Source organism: Furipterus horrens, unplaced genomic scaffold (assembly GCF_987537825.1).
Source record: "Furipterus horrens unplaced genomic scaffold, mFurHor1.1.pri manual_scaffold_5, whole genome shotgun sequence".
Classification (NCBI taxonomy): Eukaryota; Metazoa; Chordata; class Mammalia; order Chiroptera; family Furipteridae; genus Furipterus; species Furipterus horrens.
In genome coordinates, this window is record NW_028327175.1 from 41,925,313 (window position 1) to 41,949,335 (window position 24,023).

Below are 24,023 nucleotides of genomic sequence, written 5' to 3' on the forward strand. Positions count from 1 at the left end.
GCAATTTTGACAAACATATTTATTTGACATCTCTAGAAACCTTCAGCACTAAATGTGCTGGTATTTCCACCTAAGAAGGAATTTAACTGAAAAAAAGAGCATAATGGTGAATAAGAATAAAAATACTATGAGAAAAAATATGCCCACTGCTGTAATCCCACAGGACAGTTCGACCTCAGACAGCTTAACCCCCCTTAAAGATGGGGGACTTGCACACACCGTCTCCTCTGAGTCCTCGAGTTTTTGTAGGTTTTCTTTGTACCATGTTATGAAATGAACATTTGAGCAAGTGCAGTCAAGAGGATTGTGACTTAAATTAATGGTGCTCTGCTGGGACAAGATGGGGAGGAGATGGGGTGGAATGATGCGAATGCTATTGGTGGCCAGGTTGAGGTATATCCCCTTAAGATGGCTAAGAGCATCAATGCTGTTTTCTGTCAGGTTGTTGTGGCTTAAGTCTATGTGGTTCATTTTCCCAAGTCTGCTGAATGCTTGCTGGTCTATAGAGAGGAGCTCACAGGAGGATAAAATCAGAACCTCCAAGCTGCCTACTGTCTGAAGTAGATTGGTCTTTGAGATGCTGTTATCCTGAAAGCGATTTCCCTGTAAATTCAATTGCTGGAGATCCAACAGGCCTTCCAGAAGGTGCTGGTTGCTGGTGTCAAGGAGGCAGTGAGAGAGATTCAGAGTCTGCAGGAGAGGGAGGTTTTGGAAAGGACTTTGTGGAGCACTAACACTCAGGTGGGTAAATGCCAAATCCAGGACTTCTAGCTTAGGACACTCTTTGAATGCCTGACTCTGTAGACCAATAGGCATATTGTAGCTCAGGTTTAGGTACTGCAAGTGGTGCAGGCCTTTGAGTGGCAGATTGCAGCAGTCAGAAGCCTCTATAACACTGTGGCTTAAATCAAGTCTCTGAAGATTTTCTAGTTTTTCCAAACACCCAGCACCAAGGTCAAGTTTCTCTATGTTGCCTTTGATATAGAGGTCTGTAAGGGATGGGAAACTGGCAGCATTGATTTGACACAATTGGTCAAAATGATTTACATTGAGAACTAATTTCTTGAGAGAGTTCATACCCTGAATCCCAGAGGGTAGCTCTCCCAAGTGAGCTGCTGTCAGATCCAGTTCCTGGAGTTGCGTGAAGCACCGAAATGTGGTAGGTGACAAGTCAAAGAAATGGCGCTTCTGCAGGTTGATGTTCTCAAGAGACATTTCACAAAGTCCCTCAAGCATGGCTGCAGTAAGGTATTGATCTTCAGTGTCCTCATATCTCCCCAACCAGAGTGACTGAGCAGAAGAGTTCTGTAGACCTTTTAATATAACAGACAAGTCAAGCGTCCCTCCAAATCTCAAACTTTGGAAGACTTTTGAATGGAAAGCCCCAGACTCAATGTCCCTAATCTCATTGCCATCCAAGTTAAGGCTTAGGTTGCTGGCCCCCAGAGTGTTCAGGTCTTTACCAGTGATGTAGTGTATAGCATTATTCTGAAAATCCAGAACTTTCAGATTTCGTGTTGGGAAGTTTTCTGGGAACTTTATGGAGGAAATGTGGTTGCTTCCAAGATACAAACTTTCCAAGTTTTTCATATTTTGCACTGGGATAAACTCAAGATTGGCTATTCCTGTTTGGATTAAGAAAAGATGCTTCAGTGACCTGGGCCCATTAAGTGCTGTTTCTGCCATGAATATCAGGGGATTTCCAGTCAACACAATTGTGTTCAATTGATGATGACTTTGAAAAGTATCTTCATGTATCCAGTTAATCTGGCATCTTAAAAAGATAATAGTATTAATTAGAAAAAAGAAGAAAAACTCTGTCACAGTGACCTATATTAACAAAGTCACCATCTGTGTATAGTAAAAACAGCGTACGTTATTATTCAAAAACGTAAAATAATGTTCTTTGGTAGCCACAGATGACCTATTGAATTAATGACTAGCCTCAGTTCTAAACACGCTGATTTAGACTTTTTTTCCCCAGATATCTTGCACTTTTAGATTGACCTCTAAGAGGTTTTTGTCTGGAGTTTAGGGCAATAATCATTGAAAAAATCAAAGTATTTGTATTATACATACAAATAATAAAAATTTATATTTATTATAAGATTTATATTATATATAACAGGCCATTATTATTTTAAGTAATATAAAATGTTATGTATAATGTATAATATATACATTATATGTGTGTTATATATATTATACATAATGGTCTGTTATATATAAATCTATGTCATCCTGGTCAAGTTACAACTTTTCTTCACCTCTGTTTTTTCATCTATAAAGTATAGAAATAAGGATTTTTTTATACAGTGGTTGTGAATCCAATGATGTAAAATACTCCATAGAAATATGCACACTAGAGCTTCAAAGACACACATCTTGGTATTACATCTAATTATACTGGATTGCACACTAGCTTTGTTGTATCTGCCAATACCTGTCAGTCCCTAGTGGCCTAGAGTCTTGGTTTTAATGAGCCACATGTATCAGTGGCAGAAGATAAAGTTTGGAGAGAGGATAGACAAGAGGTCCTTTGAAAAGCCTGTAAACTACGAAGATCCTCAAACAGAATCTTTTCAGTGGATGACATTAAAAAAAAAAAAAAAAAAAACTCAGAGAGAGAGAGACCTTAAGGATATGTGTTTTTCTTGGCCTTGACTCTGAATGAAACAAGAAAGACAATAACAAGAAACATGTCTGAGATTCCCTAACCATAGCTTTTACTCATGATTATTGAGACCTGAAATTATGCTACCTCTGTGGACCTCCCGAAAGAAACCCAAGTGGAAAATGCAGTTTAAAGTGGTTCCAGAATGATAGTAATTTCAGGTAACCGGCAGAAGTAAGTAGAAACTGTTTTCAGGTTGATGTACTTAATTTTTAACAACAACAAAAAAAAGCTTTCAATTTTACATAAAAGCAAGGAGAATAACACAAAGAACCTTCATATATTTATCACACAAATGCAGCAGTTCACAGGGTTTTGCCACATATGTTTCTTTGCTTTATCTATTCCCATCTTTCTTTCCTGAATTGTTCTAAAGCAAATCCTAGAGATCCCATACATATTTGAGTAGGCATCTGCAAAAATATCTAGGCTTATTTTTTATAGCCATAAGGCCATTGTCTCATCTAACAATATTAATAATTCACTGGTATCATCGAATTCCAGGAAAGCATTTTAAACAAAGATATGCACACAATTCCAAAAGAAAAATGAGCTCAAAATAAAAATTTACTTAACACATAAGGGAAACACATTAGCTAAAGTCAGGGGAAAAATAGTTCTACAGAATCAGGTTTTTTAAAAAAGCAGATACCAGAATTATCAGACATATCTGATAATATATACGATATATAAAATACGGTCTATTACCTATATGTAATATACAGGCAGGTAATAATATACATACAGATAATACGCTCTATATGTGTATGTATATTATCAGAATATATGATAAATATGTTTATTTCAAACATGTTTGACATATTTAAAAATAGCAAAAACCAAAGTGCAATGAAGGAAAACAATATTAAAACTAATTTGTTATATATGAGGGGGGACCCCAAGAAAATCAGAAATATCTTCTGGAGGGCAAGCCCTTTGTAATATAGGGTTCCCCTGCTAGGGGAGTGTTCTAGGAACCCATCTGTATCAGTGTACCAGCTGGCGTTGTGAGAGGCTGTGTTCAGTTTCAGTGAATTTTTTTTGAAGGTTCTTTCAATACATTTGCCCATTTCATGATGGGTGATTGATGAGCACACCTGCCTACACTGCACTGAATGTTCAGCAGATTTTGACCAAAAACAGCATGACCTCCATGCCCGACCCTCCCTGCTTACCTGATCTCACCCTGAGTGACATTTTTTTTTTGTTTCCCCCAAATGAAAAGAGTCCCCAAAGGGAAACATTTTGCCAATGTGGAAGAGGTAAAACAGGAAAATGGCAGAAGCACTAAAAGGCATCAAAATCAACAATTTCAAAAACTGCTTTGAGCAGTGGAAAAAACATCTCGACAGGTGTATTGCATCCAATGGAGAGTACTTTGGAGGTGACTGAAGTTTAAACATGTGAGAATAAATACACACTTTTTTACGAATAAATTCCAGGTTTTTGGGGTCCCCCTCTTGTATATAAAATGAAAAATCAAACTTATAGAAATGGAAAAAGGTAGTAATTGAAATTAGAAAGCTAATGTATAATCTATACAGGAATTGGACATAGTTGAAGAGGATAGTAATGGACTAGAAGTAAATATGAGAAAATTACCTAGAATACAGTCCAAAAAACCAAACACATGGAGAGCAAAAAAAAAAAAAAATTAAGGTATATGAAAGGTAGATGACGAGATGCGATATAAGTCTAACTGAGGATCCAGAGGAGGTGAAAGAGTAACTGTGGCAAGCCAAGGTCCGAACTGATAACGGCAAGAATATTAGAACTGACAAAAGACACCAATCTCACATTCAAGGAGCCCAACACTCTATACAATGCATTATTGAGTTATTACAGAATGCCAAAGACAAAAGAAGCTATTGAAAACATCCAGAGAGGAAAAGACAGATGACCTGCTTGTGAACAATGATTAGAACAGATTTGTGACTGTCCAGTAGCAACAATGCAAGACTGGAATGATAGCATTGAAGGTTGAGAGAAAAGAACAGTGTCAACCTAGAATTATATGTCAGAAAATACTATCTTTCAAGAATCAGAGTGAAATAAAGACATTTTCATAAAAACAAAAACCAAGGAACTTTACTGCTAACAGACTCTCACCAAAGGAATTTCTAAGCATGTACTTAAGGAAAAAGAAAAATTCTTCCAGTGAGGAAGATCTGAAAAGCAAGATGGAAAAATGAGCAAAGAAAATAGAAAACATGTTGGCAAAGCTAAAGACACAAGGATTGTTTCGAGTAATAAAAATAGTGTCTGATTTGTGGCTAGATAAAAGGCAAGCGTGGGGGGAAGAGAGGAAAAGGCTTTTAGAAAGCACGAGGTCACATTACTATCCCTTTTTGAAAATAAGAGGAAACTTAAGAGTTCTCTAGATAGAAAAGCTGACCTGGCCCATGCACTTCTTAAAAATGTGGTCATACTCATTTAATCTAAAAATGAGAAATGGTAAAGGAGAGGGAAAGTCAATTTCCTTGGGGCATAATAGGTAGGTAGCAGAATGATCTTTGTCTCTTTCAGGACAAGGTCTTCTTTCAAGTGTTTCTGAGCAGGTGCACATGGACTCTTGGCTGGGGAGGCGGCCTGATGTCATTGGGGGGACTCTGGACTGGGAATCAGGAGAGCAGAGTCCCAGTTTCCTTACCCTTAAGCAAGCTCACAAAATTTTCTTGAGTCTCTGTTTCCTCATCTAACACAAGCTGGATGATCATATTTACTGTGCCTCCCTCACAGTAGCGGGTTATATGAATGAAATAGTATTATGGTTGTGAATGCCCTCCCACTTTGCAGAAGCTTGAGTTGAACAACCGAAGAAACAACTGTGTGGAAAGTACAGACACCATCACATTCAGAGAGCCCTCTCTCTCTCTCTCTCTCTCCTCTCTCTCTCTCTCTCTCTCTCACTCTCACACACACTCTCTCTCTCTCTCTCTCTCTCTCTCTCTCTCACACACACACACACACACACACACACACACACACACACTGTTTCCCTCTTGTTTGCTTCCTTTACCTCCTCACTGGTTCATAAACACTGATTCAGCATTTGGAATCCTGCTTCTGCCTCTAAAACCAAATAATGGAACTTTTTTCCAAATTTGTAGGAAAGAAGTTAGCAGATTATTTTTTTCTCCTGTAAAGTTTTTAAAATGTTATCACTCCATAATGTAGTACAAGATACATTTGTATGCATCTGATTTAGTACAAAACTTGTTTTCAGTTTTCTTATCAATGTTCCTTAGAACTCCTTAAAGAGCAGGATTGACCTAATTTAGTTCAACAATTCACTTTCTTCTCCATTGATTGTCTTTTTTTAAAAAATTACATTTTACATGCATAAAACTATTTCACGGGAGAGGGTAAACAAACAGGATAAGCATGTCCCTGCGCCCCCCCAAAAGGTCCAGGAAACTGTTGGAATGCAAGTTGTGTTATTGCTTAAGTAAAACATCAGCTGAATACAGGGAACTCAGATACATACCTGGTTAAATCCAAAAAGATAAGATCTACGAGTCTGCTGAAAGTTGTATTTCGAATTGTAGGCAAGAAATTAAAGCTAAATTCCAAAAATTCTGTTGTATTTGGTAGAGTGTCAGGAATTTCTCTGAGACCTAAATTTTCACAGTTATATGTTTTGTTGGCTTCTTTCTGATGAGAGAAACAATGTAAATTAATATCAGACATTTTAATTTGACTAGTAAATTTGTATATGTTATATTTTGAGCAGCAATCCCACTTCTACAAATCTATACCAAATATATACTTGCAAAAACACAATATGACTTGTGCATAAATTATTCATTGTAGCATTTTTTTGTATTAGATTTACAATAACCAGGTTATTCATCACTATAGGATTACCTGAACAAAATACGGCACATTAACAAAAGGGGACCTTTAGCCGCTGAAAATGAAATGAGTAAGATCTCCACACGCTGATATGGGACGATATCCAGGTATATTGTGTAGAAAAAAAGCAAGATGTCAAATGTACGTATATAGTGTACATAGTAGATAGGATGCAGTATGTAGTATATCGTATGCTACCTTTTCTGTAAGAAAGGTATGTGTGTATTTTCTTATATTTGCAAAAATAAACCATGGGGGAAACTCAAAACTGGTTGTCTTGAAAGGGAGAGAAGGAACCAGGTAGAGGAGCCAGAATGGAAACAAGACTTCTTTGAATATACTTTGTTTATAGGTTTGATTTTGAATGCATGGAAATGCTTTATTTCATTCTGAAAACAAACTCTAGATTAGCAACAACAAAATTAGACTTTCTGATGTAATACAATTTTAGTTACACATATTCTTGTCCCCACCCAATTAAAGCTTGAATCCCATCATGACTTTAGGTTTAATTTCCAGTGTATAAGGAGTATGGGGGATTTAAGTTCAAAAGCACCACAAGGTACCAATCAGCCAAACGCAGAAGATGGGACATCATAGAACAACTGACTTTATTTTATAAACATGTGAGTGTTGTGGAGAGAGGAGGGTGAAGGAGGAAAGAGGGGACTGCTCTTGGAAAGAGACATAAAAGCTACTTAAGAAAATAACCAACAAATAATACAGTAGCCCATGTTTGATTTTGGTTCAAATAATGCATTTTGGGAAAGATGTTAAGGCTATCAAGAAACTTTGAATGCAGACAGGATATCAAAGAATACTAAAGAATTATGAAGTTTGTTAATAATTTTTTTTGAGATGCATTTTGAAGTATTTAGGGGTAAAATGACATGATGTTTGAGGTTTGCTTTAAAATACTCTGGCAAAAAGAGGGAAGGAGTAGATGAATGAGATTAGTAGGCAAAATGTTGATGGTTGTTGAATGTTGAGTGATAAGTACATACAGATTCCTTTTAACTATTTACATTTGTATATGGTTAGAAAATGTTTTAGGTTTAAATGAGCTAGCAGTGGGGCAGAGACCTTAGGTCATGGGGCCTTGCAGTCTTGAAGTGTGAATCTATTTCGGATCTCTATGGGCTGCTCTTGTTTTTGGGCACAGCCCTGCACATCAGTTCAGCGGACAACCTGACCCTGTGTCCAGGAGAGTCAAGTATTCGGAAGTTTTCCAGTAACTGCTTGTTAGATTTCCTAGCTCAAGTTATAAACCTTGACTAATTGGTAAAAATGGGAGGGGTTGGTTAGAAATCTGTAGAATGATGGGGTCAATAATTTATCTGGATAATGCCTTAGGATAAAGAGTAGTGGGCAGGTGTGTAGGTGTGATGGTTTTTTTTTTTTTTTTTTTTTTGAAATAATCTCCAAGGAATATATTCTTGGGGGGCCATCTCTCAGATCATCTCAGGTTCCACATGACTTCATCCAACCTTTCAGACCCTGCCAATCCCTGCAGTGGTCTCACTAGAGGCCCCACTGAGTCGGGTCTGGGAAAGACCCAGCCCATCAAACTCTAGATGAGCAGCTTTCCTCATCCTGAGACGCAAATAGGCCTGTGTAGCCAGAAACTTCTGCTCAGTGGTGCACCTTTTTGCAGTTATAGTGCACATGCTCAATTACAAGAAATCGCTGTTTCCTATCTTGTGATGATATTATGAAGGTCACTGATGAACATGCCATATTTATACTTCTTTGTAATTCGTATTTTGTTTTGTAGACCTAAAGTCCTCCAGGCACTGCCACAAATCCACCTAATGTCCTTGAAATGCACACTTTGCATTTAAAACTTAGGTTTAGCTCACTGGTGGGAAAAAAAAAAAAAAAACATGTTGCTAGATCCCTCTTTGGTGACCATGAACATGGATGACTCAGAGAGAGGATGTATGTGCAGCTGCTGTCTCAATAGCTGTTAGGGTTCAGGTTAGCTTTGAGGGGACATTTTTCTTTTCTGGTCTCCATTGGCATAACTGATGTCACACACACTTGGAGAAAGGGGCCTTTCCTCAAGTCATCTTGCTCTGTTCTGGCCCCACAGCAAACAGGCTCCCCTCTGGTAGTTCCCACCTGCTGAATATGTAAGTGCCTGTGACACCTAGATTATTCCTCTTTTTTGCGTTACTGAGCACTTTACTGCACTAATGTGATTTGGAAAGTTGAGGCTGAGACGGAGCTCTACTGAGCCAGTGGCCTGAGGGAGTTCCTAGCAAAGGGAGAAGCAGGGATATGAAGCAGCTCAGTTTGAACGCACTGAGAAACCGCACACCTGTGGGTTTCACACTGCCGAGGAGTGCTGAGAAGCCTCCGAGCGCCTGTGTCGTAACATTCACCCGTAGTTAGGGGGAAGCCGCAGTGAACTCTCCGCCTTTGATTTCTGGGAGAAAGAGGCGAGTGACAAAAATTGCAGCTGACACGAGACTTTGCAAAGCAAACACATATCAGAGAATGTGCTGGCGTCTCTTTTTGCTTTCACATTCACACTCCTGTACAAGCAAAATTACCATTTCAGATATTACGGGTGGTGATGCCCAAACTCCTCATGCTCTGGAATCATTTAAGCAGTGTTAAATGTATTGTTTAAGGCATGAAGTATACACACACACCTGCACACATGCGCACACACTCATTCTTTTTGTTTTTGAGAGTAAATACAGATGCCATGACCCTTTGCCCCTAAATCATTTAAGGAAAAGGATATTTTTATACTACCACAGTCGTCGGCGGCGGCGGCAGCCGTCCGTCTCGAGAGACGATGGTGTAGCTTCTTAAGAGTCTATCTGCACCGCCGAGAATGGTTGTGCAGTCCGACTCGGGAGTGACACGGTATCTGTCTCCTCCCGTGTTGAATCGACATCTTGCGATGACGCTGGAGTGTCCTCTCCAGTGAAGCTGAAGCTACAGAGCCTGGGCAGGGTGATATGGAGGGTCTGCTGTTGCCCATGCAGCAGACCCCCCCTCTTTTCGCAGCTGAAGGGTCCAAGGGAAAGACAGAGTCAATACAGCTTGGCTTCAGGTGCGCCGCAGGAGTTGCCGGTGTTGACTACAACGTCAAACCGCCATAGGGAATCCGGCTCCGGATTTTCTGTCGGGGTTTACTCCCTTAGCCTTTCCCCTGAAGAGGTATGCCGCAAGGCAGCGGAGGTTTTTTGGAGTCAGAGTTTTCCTTCTCTGATGTGCCCTGACTGGAAGATCGAACCAGCGACACTTAGCTCGCAGGCCGACGCTCAATCCACTGAGCCAAACCAGCCAGGGCACTACCACAGTGCCATTACCAAAAATCAGCATATTTAACATTGATATAATATTATTAAAAATTTTGATTCTTACCTGAGGATATGTTGATTAATTTTAGAGAGAGGGGAAGAGAGAGAGAGAGAAAGAAAGAGAGAAACACTGATCCACAATCGGTTGCCTCCCGTATGCTCCCCAACCAGGGATTGAACCTGCAACCTAGGTATGTGCCCTAACTGGGAATCAAAACTGCAACCTTTTTGTGTGTGGGAAGAAGATGTGTCAACCAACTGAGCCACTTGGCCAGGGTGAAATAATATTATTATCCAACATACAGTCTATATTCAAATTTTGCTGATAGTCCTAATGTTTTCTATTATAGTAATTTTTGCTTTTCCAATCCAGGATCACAAATTGCATTTACTTTTCTTGTCTCTTTAGTCTCCTTTAATCTGAGACAATTCCTCAGCCTTTCACTATCTCTCATGGCATTGATTTTTTTTTTTTTTTTTTAATGAATACAGGATCAAAGTGTATGGGATGGCCGTCATATGGATTTTTAAAAATCTGTCCTCATGATTTGTTCACATTATATATTTTTGGCAGAAATACTGCATCAGTGAGATTATGTCTTTCTCATTGTCAGGATTTATATCAAAACTTTTTCAGAGCGAATTCTGATAGCATAGCACAGGATTTCAGGACAGCAGAATGATAATGCAGCAGAGAAGAAAAGGACAGGAAGCAGGGAAAGAATACAGTGTGGCTATTGCCGTTTTGCCCAGGGCTGGGCTGGCTGCTGGTGCCACATGTTCAGTTGCTTTTCCAGGCAGACACCCACCACTGCTTTGTAGCCCCCCCGGTTTCTCTGAGCTCCACGTGGCCACTTCCTATAAACCCAGCCTTCAGTTTCCATGCCAACGTTTCCCAACTGGTGTGCCGCGAGAATTTTTAAAACATGCAATGCCTGACTATTTAGTCAAGGGCACTGACCTGTTTTCCCTTAGATTGTCAAATAAAAAAATGACAACAGCCAATACAACAGCCATCTGGTTTGAATGAATCAAAATTACACTCTATTTTGTCAGGCAAAAAATATATTTTTTGGTGTGCCACAGAATTTTAGTAATTAGTTTATGTGTGCCATGAAATGAAAAATGTTGAAAATAGCTGCTCTAGACTCCCATATGGGGTCAATTTCCAAAGTCATTTTGTCACTCTTTTGCTTTGGCTTGTCCCATCAGAGACAGCACCCTACTCCTACAGTTAGCAGGACTGTGTGAGGCTACCTGGTATTCTGGTCAGCTGCCCCCTTCCCACTCCCATTCCAAGTCAGGGGGCATTTACTCAGGACCACTGGGCACTGGGACCTGTGCCGACCACTTTGTGTCTAGCTTCATGTCAGAGCTGCGCCTTTTACACAGAGCGGGTCTTTCAAGTATTGTGTCTGCGTTTGCAATCCCTTCTCCCTGCAGGTATTCATTTGCATTTTTCCAATCAGGATCTTGTTTGGCTTCTTTCTGCTGTATCTCTAACTCCCTGCTGGTCCCACTGTATTTTCTCTTCTTGCAAGTGTTGAAATCATTTTCTAATTTAGAATCCTTTGAGTTTCACTCTAGTGCTGATTCCCACCTTTTCGGATGTCTCATCTACACTTGGCACACGCAGCAGCCAGCTCCACCATGCACAAGGAGTCTGAGAGGCTGAACCTCAACCCTCCCCTGTTAATCACTTTTTTATCCAGAGATAGCAATTTGACTGAGCCAAATCCCAGAGTAACAATTACTCTGCAAATAAAACAAAGCATTCCCAAGAGCGCATAGTCCTAAAACTTTGTTGTCCATCTGATTCCTCTGGGCAAAGGGCATTCCAAGTATGTGCAGTTCGTTTTCTGTTTGCATTCATACTGCTTGGGTTCAAATCCCAGCTCTCAACCACTAAGCTGTGTTCTCTGAGCCCCCTTACCCCCCAGCTATAAATGGAGGACAATAACCCTTCTTTGCAGGCCAGCTCAGGATTAATTGGATAATGTATATGGAGCACTCCCAAGAGGAGTTAGTATTTCACTGGATCATCAGAGCATCATGGCATTGTCTAGAGCTATTAGGAAGCCTTTGTATCCATGAATTTGGAGTTCTCCTAAAAAGAAGCTTTGCTAAGCACACACCCTCATATCTAGGGCTGAAAACTGTCTCCTACCGTGGTTTTGAGCATACAGAATAGCTCAGATGAGCCCATTTGAAATGAGGAGGCATGCCTACCCTTCCAGGTAATTATTCAAGAGCCCATCTAAAATGTCATCAAAATCCAAATCACAGAACACTAAATTCTAGCTGTGCTTCACATGTTTGTCAGCTTCCAGACTTAGTCATGGGTCTAATTTTGTTAGCCATGGTGTAAGCGCACATGCACACACACACACACACACACACACACACACACACACAGAACAGGTAGCATTTAGCAATGGAATATTCTATATGGAGTGTTGATGGGTGTTCATTGTATTATTTTTAGAACTTGTCTATGTTTTAAATATCTTCAAAAAAAACTTTTATTAAAAAATTCACCTTGACTCCTACCTTACTTCATATGCAAAAAGCAACTCCAGATGGACTATAGATCTAAATGTGAAACCTAGAAAGAGAAATGAATACAAAACAATAAAAATACTAGAAGAAAACATAAGCTAATATACTTATGGCCTTGAGTAGGCAAAAAATTTTTAATGAGACAGAAATGCACTGGAAGTAAAGCAACAATGATAAATCCAGCTACATTAAAATTAAAAACTTCTGTTCATCAAAAGATATCACTAGGAGAGTATAAAGGCAAGCCACAGAGTGGGAGAAGATACTTGCTATCTGATTAAGAACTTGTATCCACAGTACATAAAAAACTCTTACAACCCAATATAAAAAAAAAGAAAGACACCCAAAAGAATATGGGCAAAAGACTTGAAAAGGCACTTCACACACACACACACACACACACACACACACACACACCACACCACACCACACCACACCACACAAGAACATGCAAATGGACAAGTAAAGCATGAAAATGAACTCTAATTATTCATCAGGAAAACAAAAGTTAAATCCCAGTGAAATACCGCTATTCATCCATCAGAATGGGTTTTTAACACAAACGATAGCAAATATCAGTGAGGCAGTGGAGCAAACAGAATTGATATACATCGCTGATGAATATAAACACGTATCAACAATTTGGAAACTGGCAATATCTGCTAAACTTAAACCTGTGTATACACTATAACCAAGTGCATCCATTCCCTGGTATATGCTTAATAACGTTTTGTGCATTTGCTTAGTAAAGACATAGGTAAGAATTCCAAAGCAGTAATGTTCATGATAGCCAAAAAACTGAAAACAATGCAGATGTCCATTACCGTCGTCGTCGGCAGCCGTCCATCTCGAGAGACGATGGTGTAGCTTCTTAAGAGTCTATCTGCACCGCTGAGAATGGCTGTGCAGTTCGACTCGGGAGTGACATGGTATCTGTCTCCTCCCGTGTTGAATCGACATCTTGTGATGACGCTGAAGCTACAGAGCCTGGGCAGGGTAATATGGAGGGTCTGCTGTTGCCCATGCAGCAGACCCCCCCTCTCTTCGCAGCTGAAGGGTCCAAGGGAAAGACGGAGTCAATACAGCTTGGCTTCAGGTGCGCCGCAGGAGTTGCCGGTGTTGACTACAACGTCAAACCGCCTTAGGGACTCCGGCTCCGGATTTTCTGTCGGGGTTTACTCCCTTAGCCTTTCCCCTGAAGAGGTATGCCGCAAGGCAGCGGAGGTTTTTTGGAGTCAGAGTTTTCCTTCTCTGATGTACCCTGACTGGAAGATCGAACCAGCGACACTTAGCTCGCAGGCCGACGCTCAATCCACTGAGCTAAACCAGCCAGGGCCCAGATGTCCATTAACAGTAAACATAAATATATGGTGGCTCATTAACACGACAGAATACTATTCAGTGATGAAAATGAACAAGTGATTAGCTCACAGACCATCATCAAGAAATTTCATATATTTAATGTTGAACAAAGAAAGCCAGACACAAATATGTGCATGCTGTCTGGTCTCATGTATATAAAATTCAAATCAAAGTTAGAGTATTGGATGTCCTTGGGGACTAGTGACTGGGAGGGACTGGGACAAGGTGTCAAAGGGCTTCTGAGGTACTGAGAAAGTTCTTTTTCTTGATCTGTGTGCTGGCCACATAGATGTATTAACTTAGTAAAAACTCATTGAACTGTACAATTAGGATTGGTGAACTTTTCTGCATTTATGTTTTAATTAAAAGTTTACTAAACTAAACAAAAAAGGAAACAAAACCTTGTTTTCAGGATAGATCCTGATTAGCTATGGTGGTTACATGAACATGTATACAGTATTTGGTTAGTTAGGCTTAAGCTGGAAGGGAAGAACTAAAGAGGAAAGGAAAGCAAGGGGGAAGGGTAGGTTAACTGGGGTCAAACCCTTAAGTCAAACTTCCTCTCCCTCCACCCCCCCTTTCATCCTACTTGCCTACAGCCTAGAAGTTCATCTTCAAGACAATTCTCATCTCTCTTTGTCTTTCCCCAGTACTCACATGAGTAAGGGCTCAGTATACAGCCTTAGGGTCCTGCAGCCAAGAACTCACACATGACAGAAGAGGTGTAGGAAAATGGAGGTCCAATGTTCATGGAGTAGGCCCCAGAGCATTTAAAATCCCACTTCTTCCTGAGGGCACGCTGCAGGGAGGTTGTTGAATTGGAAGGCTTCAATACAAACTTGGCTCAAAAGAAAATGTCTCGCTGCAGCGTAGGGTGAGGCCTGGAGATCCTGGGACCCTCAGCACTCACTGCTCTTGCCACCTGAATGTCTCAGAAGGCAGCAAAGGGACTAGGGTGAGCCATGGCAGGGGTAATTTGCAGGAAAGAAATGGCAGCTCTAGGGCCTCGTGTCCTCAATAGGGAGCTAGACTGGTCCAGTGTTTCCATGAGCTTTCCAAATCCCCTGTGACTCTCTTGTGGGCTTCAGTAGGGCTGACGGGGCTTTGCAGGTGGATGGTGTACCTATCTGATCACTGAGGAGGTTGTGAGCCCACTGTTATCCTCTTCTCATGCCACCTACATGTCTGTGTGAAATTGACCTTCCAACCTGAATGAGGAGGAGACAGCCTTCAGGGGCTGATAGCAACTTCTTACTCTATTCTGTTATATAATAAATTGCCCCTCCCCAATTCATATGTTTAATTCCTAACCAGGTATATGCCTTTATTTGGAAATAGTTTTAAAATTAAGATGAGATCATTAGGGTGGGCCCTAATTCAATTTGACTGGTGTTTTTATAAGAGAAATAAATTTGGAGACAGACATGTACAGAAGGAAGACCATGTGAAGATACAGAGAGAAGATGGCCATCAACAAGCCAAGGAGAGAGATCTTGGAAGAAACCAACCCTGCCAACACCTTGATCTTGGGTTTTTAGCTTCCAGAACCACCCAGTCTATGGTACTTTGCTATGGCAGCCTGAACAAAATCATCCACTTTCCCAGCCTTCATTTCCCTGGGCATTGTGCCTCCTCTTAGTCTTAGTGTGTCCTGATTCCATCCTAAAACCTGACCAAGCAGCTTCTCTTCCCCTTGGCTCTCAGGCCTGTTCCAGTCCTGGCTGGAATTCTTGTTCTTGCCCCTTCTCTTAGCATTCTCCCTTACCATTCTCCCGCCCATGGCTCCCAACCACCACCTCAGCATCATGCTTCTCCGGCACCCACTTATGCTTTTAGTCCCAGCCCAGGAAAGCAGCCACCCAGACACCAAGACAGATGGTCCTTCCTGCCCCCAGCTCTTGTTCAGCAGGCCCACGTGGTGCTGGACACTTGCTGGGGTCAGAGACAGTGGGAGGAAGCTTGAAGCATTTTAGAAAATGGCAAAAGACTGAGGCTCTTCTTTCTCTCTCTCACCACCCCTTGTAAGAGTTTCCCACAGGTTGATAAATATTGTTACGGTCCCAAACAGAAGGTGCAATTTGGCTCTGTTCTTGGATATCACTCCGGTGGGTTAGGAAAACAGATGGAGGACTGTCCAACTCGAGGAGAATGCCAGACTCATTCAGAGTGATCTTTACATGCTGTAAAACCTGGCGCAGGTTATCCTTACTAATCCCCACCCTGAGAGCCAGGAAACCGAAGGACTCTGGGGTAGTGGCCATGTGCTGGGATGTTGGACAAATAGCTCCTCCACGCTGGCAGCACGTTGGCAGGTCTGCTCTTTGCACCGGAACCCTGTTGATATTTTACGTCCCATTAGGATTATTTTGGAGGCATTGTTTGCAGAGGAGGAACACTCTCACTTCCTCCTACTAAGGATCTGTGGGATCATCCCCTGGCTGAGGTCTTGGCTCCTTTGCAAGAAAGAAAAACTGCTACATACCTCATTGCCCTTCCAAAGACAGTAGATTTCAGGATGCCAAGGCTCAGCTGGGACTGCAGGCTGAATCTCAGAACTGCCAGGCAGTTTAATCTGGTTAAAGACAAAAAGTTTGGACTCACCTCCATGCACATCTGATCCAAGGAGACGATGACTTTGCAGCTGGCAGAAAACAGCACCGCCAGCAAGAAGCAGCTGACAGGGGGAGCCATCCCGGGAGCACTGCCACCCCAGCTCGATGGGCTTATGTCTATGATGGCCTCGGTGATTCGGCCACCACGGAGGTGTTCAGAAGGGTGATCTCAGAACAAGAAATACTCTGACTGCTCAGTGTCTGGTGGCTCTGTGCTGCAGAAAATGGGAAGTCTCTTTACATACCACCCACCCAAGCCAAAAATAGTTGAGAACCCAGCCCCAGGAGGGCCCAGCGTGTTTCCTGGCAAACACGCATGAGTTGGGCAGCCCTCCTGAGCGGGTCACGCTGACTCTCAATGTGATGGTTTCTATAGACTTTCGGCCATCTTCAAGGGTTTGGCCAACTCCAACAGCTCCTGGTCCCTTTCCTCAAGAGAGTCTGTGAAAGCAGGAAGCTGCCCTCACAAAGGCTGCTTTGTCAGTTGTCCTGGATGAGTGACTGGGAGAGGTGCTGGGCATGCTGGAAGGAAGGGCAGAGCACTCCCTGGGAGTGGAGGTGCTGCTGGAGCTGGGAACTGGAGCGAGGGAAAGGGTCACCCACCGAGGGAGTATGGCTGCTCCTTGCACCACTGCTGCTGCCTGGGCCGCCTCACCAACACCCACCTCTGGTCTTGGAACAGGAAGAAGACAAATCCATCTCTTGACCTGGTGATCCAGGCCTACTAAAGCAGCAAGGTGGAATCCCCTCTTGTTCCTTCCCAACCTGATCCAGTAGAGGACACTGATATATACAGAGCAGTCTGGCTAGGAGAGAGCAGAGTTGAGGATGTCAGCCTTGGCTCTGTTTCTCCTTAGAAATAGCTTTGAAGCAGGATTGCAAATACACTCATTATGGCGCAAGATGTGGTAGTGATTTAAGAGTGAAAATCCAAGCATTCCTTGCTGGACTGAATTTAGCTACCTCAAACCTTGTCTGTTTTTCAACCCTCTGGCATATAGGAGATACTTAGCATTACTGTTCCCCCATTTCATTTCCAATAGCCCAATCATGAGCATCAATCACAGTGACTTGAGATGCTGCCACTATTACTACCACTACCGTATTACTACCACTAATACAATAATTATAGTAATTACCATTTATTGAGCACTTACTGTGTGTCAGTCACTGAGCACACTGTTTTTATTTTTCCCTTGTATAGTTCCTTATCACATATTCTATCAAAGAGGTGTTATTATTTATTCCATTTTATAGATGGAGAAACTGATGCTTAGAGAAATGAAATGACCTCTCCAAGTCCAGCTAGAATGTGTTGGATTAGGGCTTAGACCCAGGGTCACTGCAGAGACTGTGCCTATACTCTCCATAGTTCAAGAAAGAATTTTGCCTACTGAAAGAGCTGAAGAGCAGATGGGGTAAAGAAAGTTCTTCATCTGGAGATTTCAGAGCAGATGCTAAAAAGAAGAGGGAGTTGGAAAAAACTATGTACTTGGCACTATGCTAGGGCTACTACAAATATTTAAACTTTTCTGGTCATCCTAAAATTCCATCCTCAACAGCAAAACACACATCCAAAGGTGCTTTTGGCAAAACACAGGCTAAGCAAACCGAGACTGATGACCAAATACCTCGCTTTAAAGAAGGCATGCTTCATGGTGTAATGGAAAGAGTTTGGACTGGAAGGAAGCCCAGGTCCATCGCTTATTAACTGAAAGAACTTGGGGAAGTCATTTCACTTCTCTGAGTCTATTTCCCATCTGAGAAAAAGAACAGCAATTCCAGTTCCTGTTCTGCTGTCAAGACAGGGTAATTATGAAAATCAAATGAGATAGTTTACATGAAAATGCTTTCTTAACCTTCAAGTCCTACATAAATATGAAGTATGTAAGGAAAAGACTCCTCTGAGTAACCACTTTCAATGTCATGTAAATATCATTCTCAGGAAATTGTCTCCTGCCCCAGAGATATTGAAAAGGCATATTACTTTTCTTCTTAAAGAAAGGTGTGATGGCTCAGTTAAGGTTTTGTCATTTTCTGAGGCCACGGTATTTACATATTATTTGCATGTGTTTGCATAATGGATTCAAAAGACTCACTGCAAGAGTATAAGAGTAAAAGAAAATAAATGAATAGGAGTAACCTTCTGCCATAGCATTCAAATCAGATATTCAGGGCATAATACCCTGAAATAGGAAATAGATTAAAATTTAAACTATTGCAAACAGGTAGGGAGATAGGTTTTAGAGTTTAGAGGCAAGAATAAAACCCTTATCTGGTCCCAGGTTGTAAAGAATCACATACTCTTAAAGGTCACCTCATCCTAATGATTTTCATGCCTGAATTATCTCCTCCACACCCCTCACTCCACTGCCTTTCAGTGGACAAAAACATTCACTGCATCATCTTCTAGACTTTTCTGAAATGCCTCAGGTGACAGAAAGCTTGCTCTTCCTCCAACAAACTGTTTTGGCCTATTTTGACTATTTAAATGGTTTTGTCTGATTCTGAACTGCTAAAGTCTTTCCTCCAACTTGTCCACAGTCATTCTTGTTTTCTTGGGCCAACAGAACAAGTTCAAGCCCCTTTTCTACTTGTCAGTCCTTCATGTATTTGAAAATAATTATGTCCCCGAATCATCCCCTTTCTAGGTTAAAAATCTCTGGTTCCTCCAACTGTGTTATAAGTTCGTGCATTAGAGGCCCTAACAGTCTGTTTCTCTGAATATTTTCTCAATCTTCTGAGAAAAGCTCACCTGAATTCTAGTCCTAACTTTGTCATTAACCAGTTATGTGTGCTTGGGAAAATTTCTCTGTTCTTAATTTCCTTATCTATAAAAGAATGGCATTAATCTAGCTTATCTATAAGGCACCTCTTCATCCAAAATCCCATTGCTCTATTTCAGTACAATAATTTCCATTTTACTTATGTAACAGTCATTGGCTTGAACCAATAAAATGGAGTTACATTAGATTTTTCCTGATAATTGTTCTTTCTTTCCTATTCCAGGTGCTCTTACCCCTTTTCAGCAAACAAAAAGTAGAGAGAGGTTTGTCTAGAGCAATACTCAACGTGATTGCTACAATCCTCTTACTCACGGTACCTTTAGGAGATGGAATTGCTGTTACCCATTCCCGTTCTTGCAGAGATTTGGAGAGGGAAAGAAGAAGATGAGGTAAGACACCAGAAACTTATTTATTTCTGTGGACCAGTAACCACGTCCATGCAGAAAAAAAGATCTGTGGACCCAAGACATTTTTGGTAAAGTTCAAGCACCTTTATATTACATATTTAGACACACCTCCTGCATCATTCCTTTTTGTTGTTGCGCTGTCTTTTAATCTACCAGGTTTGCATGCAGTTCATCCCTTGGGTCAGTTGCCACCCATGGGTGACTCAATAGAACCACCCACTTTCATGTCTGGGAAGCCTGTGCATTCACTTGCCTGTGCTTCTAGGTCATTATAATCTGGGGAGTGACGCAGGGTCCTGAGAGAGCTTGTTTGGCTCTTCAAGCGCTTTCTGCACAATAACCCAAGTGCTATTTAGTTTCTTTCAAGGGTGTGCAAGACAAAATATGCTGTTGTGATCCAACATTAGCGAAGAACTCGATGTTCAATGTCCGTTGCAGCTTATGGGTGCCCGTGGGTGTTAAACTGTCCTACCTTCTTTTCTCCTTCTGTACGTTTAGTTTCTGTTCTGCTTTTTGGTCATGCCTGCCTCTACCACCTCTACCTCAGATGGTGAAATCTATTTGCATCCCAAATTCTACTTAAACTTGAATTTTCTGATGCATTTTATGGCCAGTGTTACCTCTGATGGTTATTTCTCCATATTTGCTTGTTTACCCAGTTATTATGACACAGATTCAAAGCCATAAAGGCTGGTAGTAAAGCCTTCTCAAGGTCCTTGTGCCTCTTCTCTGAGGGTTTTCTGCTGTGCGGCCTGGCGAGGGGTGGGGGAAGTCGGGAGGGGAGGGCACATAGGAACAGAGCCCTGAAGCCGCCTTGTCATGCTGCTGCACTGCTGCCTTTGCAGTTGATGGCTCTCATGAAGTCACCAGCCTTGACAGAGCAAGCAATGCTGTGCCTATTCCCCACCCCCCAGGAGGGGACATGGCTTTAATCACATCCTGCTTGAGTTCAAGCTCAGGTTTATGGATGGCTTCACAATGCCACTTTTGATCCTGCTGCTCCAGAACTGGCCCTTTCTCTGCCCTGTGGTTGATGGCACCACTGCCAACAAAGCAGGCACAGGAATTTCACATGACATCGCCAGCTCCCCTCCACCACAAAAACTCCCCAGGCCTTGTCACATCTCAGAGCCGAAGCTAACAGGCCTTCTGTACTCAGGGAAAGAGGGGCTTCTTCCGTGCCTGATCCAGGGACAGTCTGTCTGCATTTCCTGCCCCAGGAGTCATTTCTTTCCCAGGTGACTGACATTGGAAATATCCATTCCCTACGGCCCCCATTATAGCAATTTAAAAACTGTCTGATGTTGGGGTATTTCCCCAAATCTAGGTTTCACTATTATCTATGGTCATCTGGTTATATATCTATGTAGATGGTTCTGGAAATATATGTAACATGTTAGAATATTTGCCAAGCTTAAACTTCTAATTAACCATAAAGTTAGTGCTATTCACTAACTTCTCTTTCAGATGGTGTATTTTATAAAGACAGAAATGTTAAAGACATCCTTGGGTTTTTTTTCTCCCAACCTTTAAATGAATATGATATTAACAAGCAGGAGAATATGGGGGCTAGAGAACAGGGCTGGAATTGGGATTCTGAGATAAACTCTCAACTCAAAAGTCATACTAATAGTAGTACATTAACATCAGACATTTTAAAGCTAAAAATAGGCTTTAAAATAATTCAATACAACTCTGCCATTATTTTCTTTTCTTAAAGAATTTAAAGAACAATGTGGGTCTAACATTCCCTAGAGTTCAGATTATTCATATTATTATCCAGCTATTTACTTTTCGGCCTTCTGGAACATTTTCCACCTCCTGTTTCCAGTCAGGCTTTTCACTGTGAGCATAGTATTAGGTCAAACCTCATAGCGTGGGAGGGAAGGGCCATTTGAACCAGCAAAGAGGTCAGTGAGCCACTGCTCTACATGGCAGTATGGCGTCCCTTCTTCATTCTGGTGAGCCTCAGACTGCTCCACCGGGAGGACAGGCAGCATTTGTGGAGGGGGTGGGTGCATGGTGGTGGTTTGAGGGCAGCTCATTCATTCCCCTGATCCATGTGGGACGCTGGCTTCCTCACATGAGTGGGATTAGCAGTAGACAGGCGTCCAGCAGCCTTTCTTGGTGTCCATCTTCAGACATGGCTTCCTATTGACATTAGACAAGTCACTCACCCCTCAGCATCTTCGCTTCTATAAAAGGAAAGTACAGCCTGCCCTGACCACTCTTCACAAGACAGCCTGTGACAGCAGGGTAACCTGAAAAGGGAGGACAAAGAATGATTTATTGTTTCTAGTATAAAGCATGTGCCAGTGACCAGGCTGGTCTTTTGCCCTCAGTCAGGTTTGTGATTTTACGGAGCAGCTCCCTGGAAGGCAGGGTAAAGCTAGGGACCAAAATATGCAGTCTACTAAGAAAATGTACACGGGGAACACTTACTTACCAGGTATCAGGCACTCTTATAAGCACTTAACATGCATTATCTCATATAATCTTCAGAACAATTTGTTGAAGTAGGTCCTATTCTTATCCCAAAATTATAGGTGAATAAACTGAGATCACAGTGGTTCAGGGATATGCACAAGGTCACAGGTCAAAAAGTGGAGCATCCAGGACCCCTACCTGGATTTGTCTGATTCCAGGGTTTTGCACCTCACTTCACTCCCTCCCCAGAAATCGCCTTGCTTGTAGTAGAAAGAATCCCAGAGCTGTAGGTGTGGGTCAGGAAATTTGCATGGCATGGATATCCGCTGCAGGAGTTCTTCCTGGCACTTATTTGACAACCACATTTTCATAGGATGGAGAGGGTATTTGGAAGGGATGTCAGCCTTAGCAATTTAATCAGCTGGACAGAAAGCAATCAAGATGCCATCTGGCAAACTCTGACTTCCTGCCCAGAAGATAAAGACATCTGGACTTAGTAAATGCCGAGGACGTGCTGACTTGGTCCCCAGGCCTGTGGGCTGCTCCTCGCTTCACACAGACACATTTTCTTAATTGTGCAGAATCTACAGCTCCAAGCCACTGCTGGGACTGCCGAGTGCCTGGTTCTGTTGGTCACCGAGGGCTTCCCTGCTCACAAATGGTGACCACTGTCAGCCGTGGTGACTCTGCAGTGCTAAGGAGATGGATTAACTGCAAAGGCCACCGTAAATAGTCCTCTTTTAATGGTGGAGCAGGAGGCGGCTACCCCAGGTCCAATTTATTGTTGTAATTAGGACACGTCATGACTGCTGATTGTTACGTAGTGATGAGAGGAAATATTTGAACATACAAAGGAGCTAATTAAGGTGGCTCACAGGGTTTGCATAGTTGATTCGTGATCCCTGCTGTTCCTTCCTCCTGCGTGGGAGGCCCTGGGTGGAGGACCAGGGACCTTGGGGAAGAACGGAGGGATTAGAAGTAAAAGGTTAAGATCCTACACAGAGGGCTTTTATTATGGCAACATCTGAATGGAATGCTTGCATGTGTTTTCTGCACCCATTTCTAGAGAAGGTTGACTCTTACACACCAACTTGGGTTCCTCTAATAAATGCCCAAAGCCAATGGATTTGGCAGGATTGGAACCAAACTCCCCACATCCCACCCCAGAAAAAGGTGTTATTTGTCCCAAGAAGACTCCTGAAATTCCAATTCCTATAAATGGCACTAATAAAACCTGATCCACATACTTCTCTCTCAGCTTCTACCTTGTTGGAATATATTGAAGGTTTTGGAGTTTGGGGAAAGATTTGCTCTCTGGGGAAATTTACATTTGAGTCTTTTATTTCAAAATCACACACAAAAAATGGCATCTGCAAGTGTTTTATCAAGTTACTACTGTTTCTGACTTAAAAACAAAACACAACCAACCTCAATAGTAGGAGTTTGTCAGTTTAGGTAGAGATAGATGGAGAGTTGGTCAAAACTTTGCAGCCCTCTGGCCTCTGTGCTCGGGAAACGGCCTCTTTATTCTTTTCCTTTGCCTCTCTCCCGGGTGGTATTTATTTCCTTGCCTGTTTCCTTTTTTACTCATATTACATTTCCTTTCTGAAAATCTTCTTCTTGTGAGACCTGTTGTGTTAGTGTTACCGAGCAAAAGGGGGTTCTGTCACGTGGCGCCTTGGTGTAAAACCCAACAACTGGTGTTGAGGAAAACAAGTCCTTATTTACAGTATTCCAAGCTGGGGAGGGCAGTGAGCACTTCAGCTCAGAGCCCTGTTCTCCCATGGGACCCAGCACTTCCCTTGCTCCCCAAAAGGCTATAAACCAAAACCAAGCCCAGTAGTTCCCCATCCCTTATCTGTCAGCTCTCTCCTTCGGGATCTGGGGTACAATGCCATCAGCCTCCGTGTAACAGTCCAGGAAAACATGTGCCATGTTGCACTGGATCACACATGGTTCTCTCCTGCCTTTCCCTTCAAAGCCACATGGTTCTCTCTTTCTAAAACCACATGGTGCTCTCTCTG

At 42.0% G+C, this 24,023-nt stretch overlaps 1 protein-coding gene across 1 annotated transcript; it reads right to left on the reverse strand.

The window, feature by feature from the left end:
* CD180 (CD180 molecule) lies at nucleotides 1-16,584 on the reverse strand. The gene is made up of 3 exons (XM_090278946.1): nucleotides 16,369-16,584; nucleotides 6,162-6,328; nucleotides 1-1,774 (listed from the first exon to the last, which is right to left on the reverse strand). Exons 1-3 carry the CDS (start codon nucleotides 16,456-16,458, stop codon nucleotides 49-51), a joined length of 1,983 nt encoding a protein of 660 aa, XP_090135072.1. The 5' UTR covers nucleotides 16,459-16,584; the 3' UTR covers nucleotides 1-48.
* Between the last annotated feature and the right edge of the window lie 7,439 nt (nucleotides 16,585-24,023).

Excerpts from the sequence above, each read along its gene's own strand:
- CD180 (XM_090278946.1), bottom strand. The coding sequence starts at position 16,458 with ATGGCTCCCCCTGTCAGCTGCTTCTTGCTGGCGGTGCTGTTTTCTGCC. Across the intron at positions 6,329-16,368 it reads TGGATCAGATGTGCATGGAG|AAAGAAGCCAACAAAACATA; the intron begins GTGAGTCCAAAC and ends TTCTCTCATCAG. Across the intron at positions 1,775-6,161 it reads ATCTTTTTGGATTTAACCAG|ATGCCAGATTAACTGGATAC; the intron begins GTATGTATCTGA and ends TATCTTTTTAAG.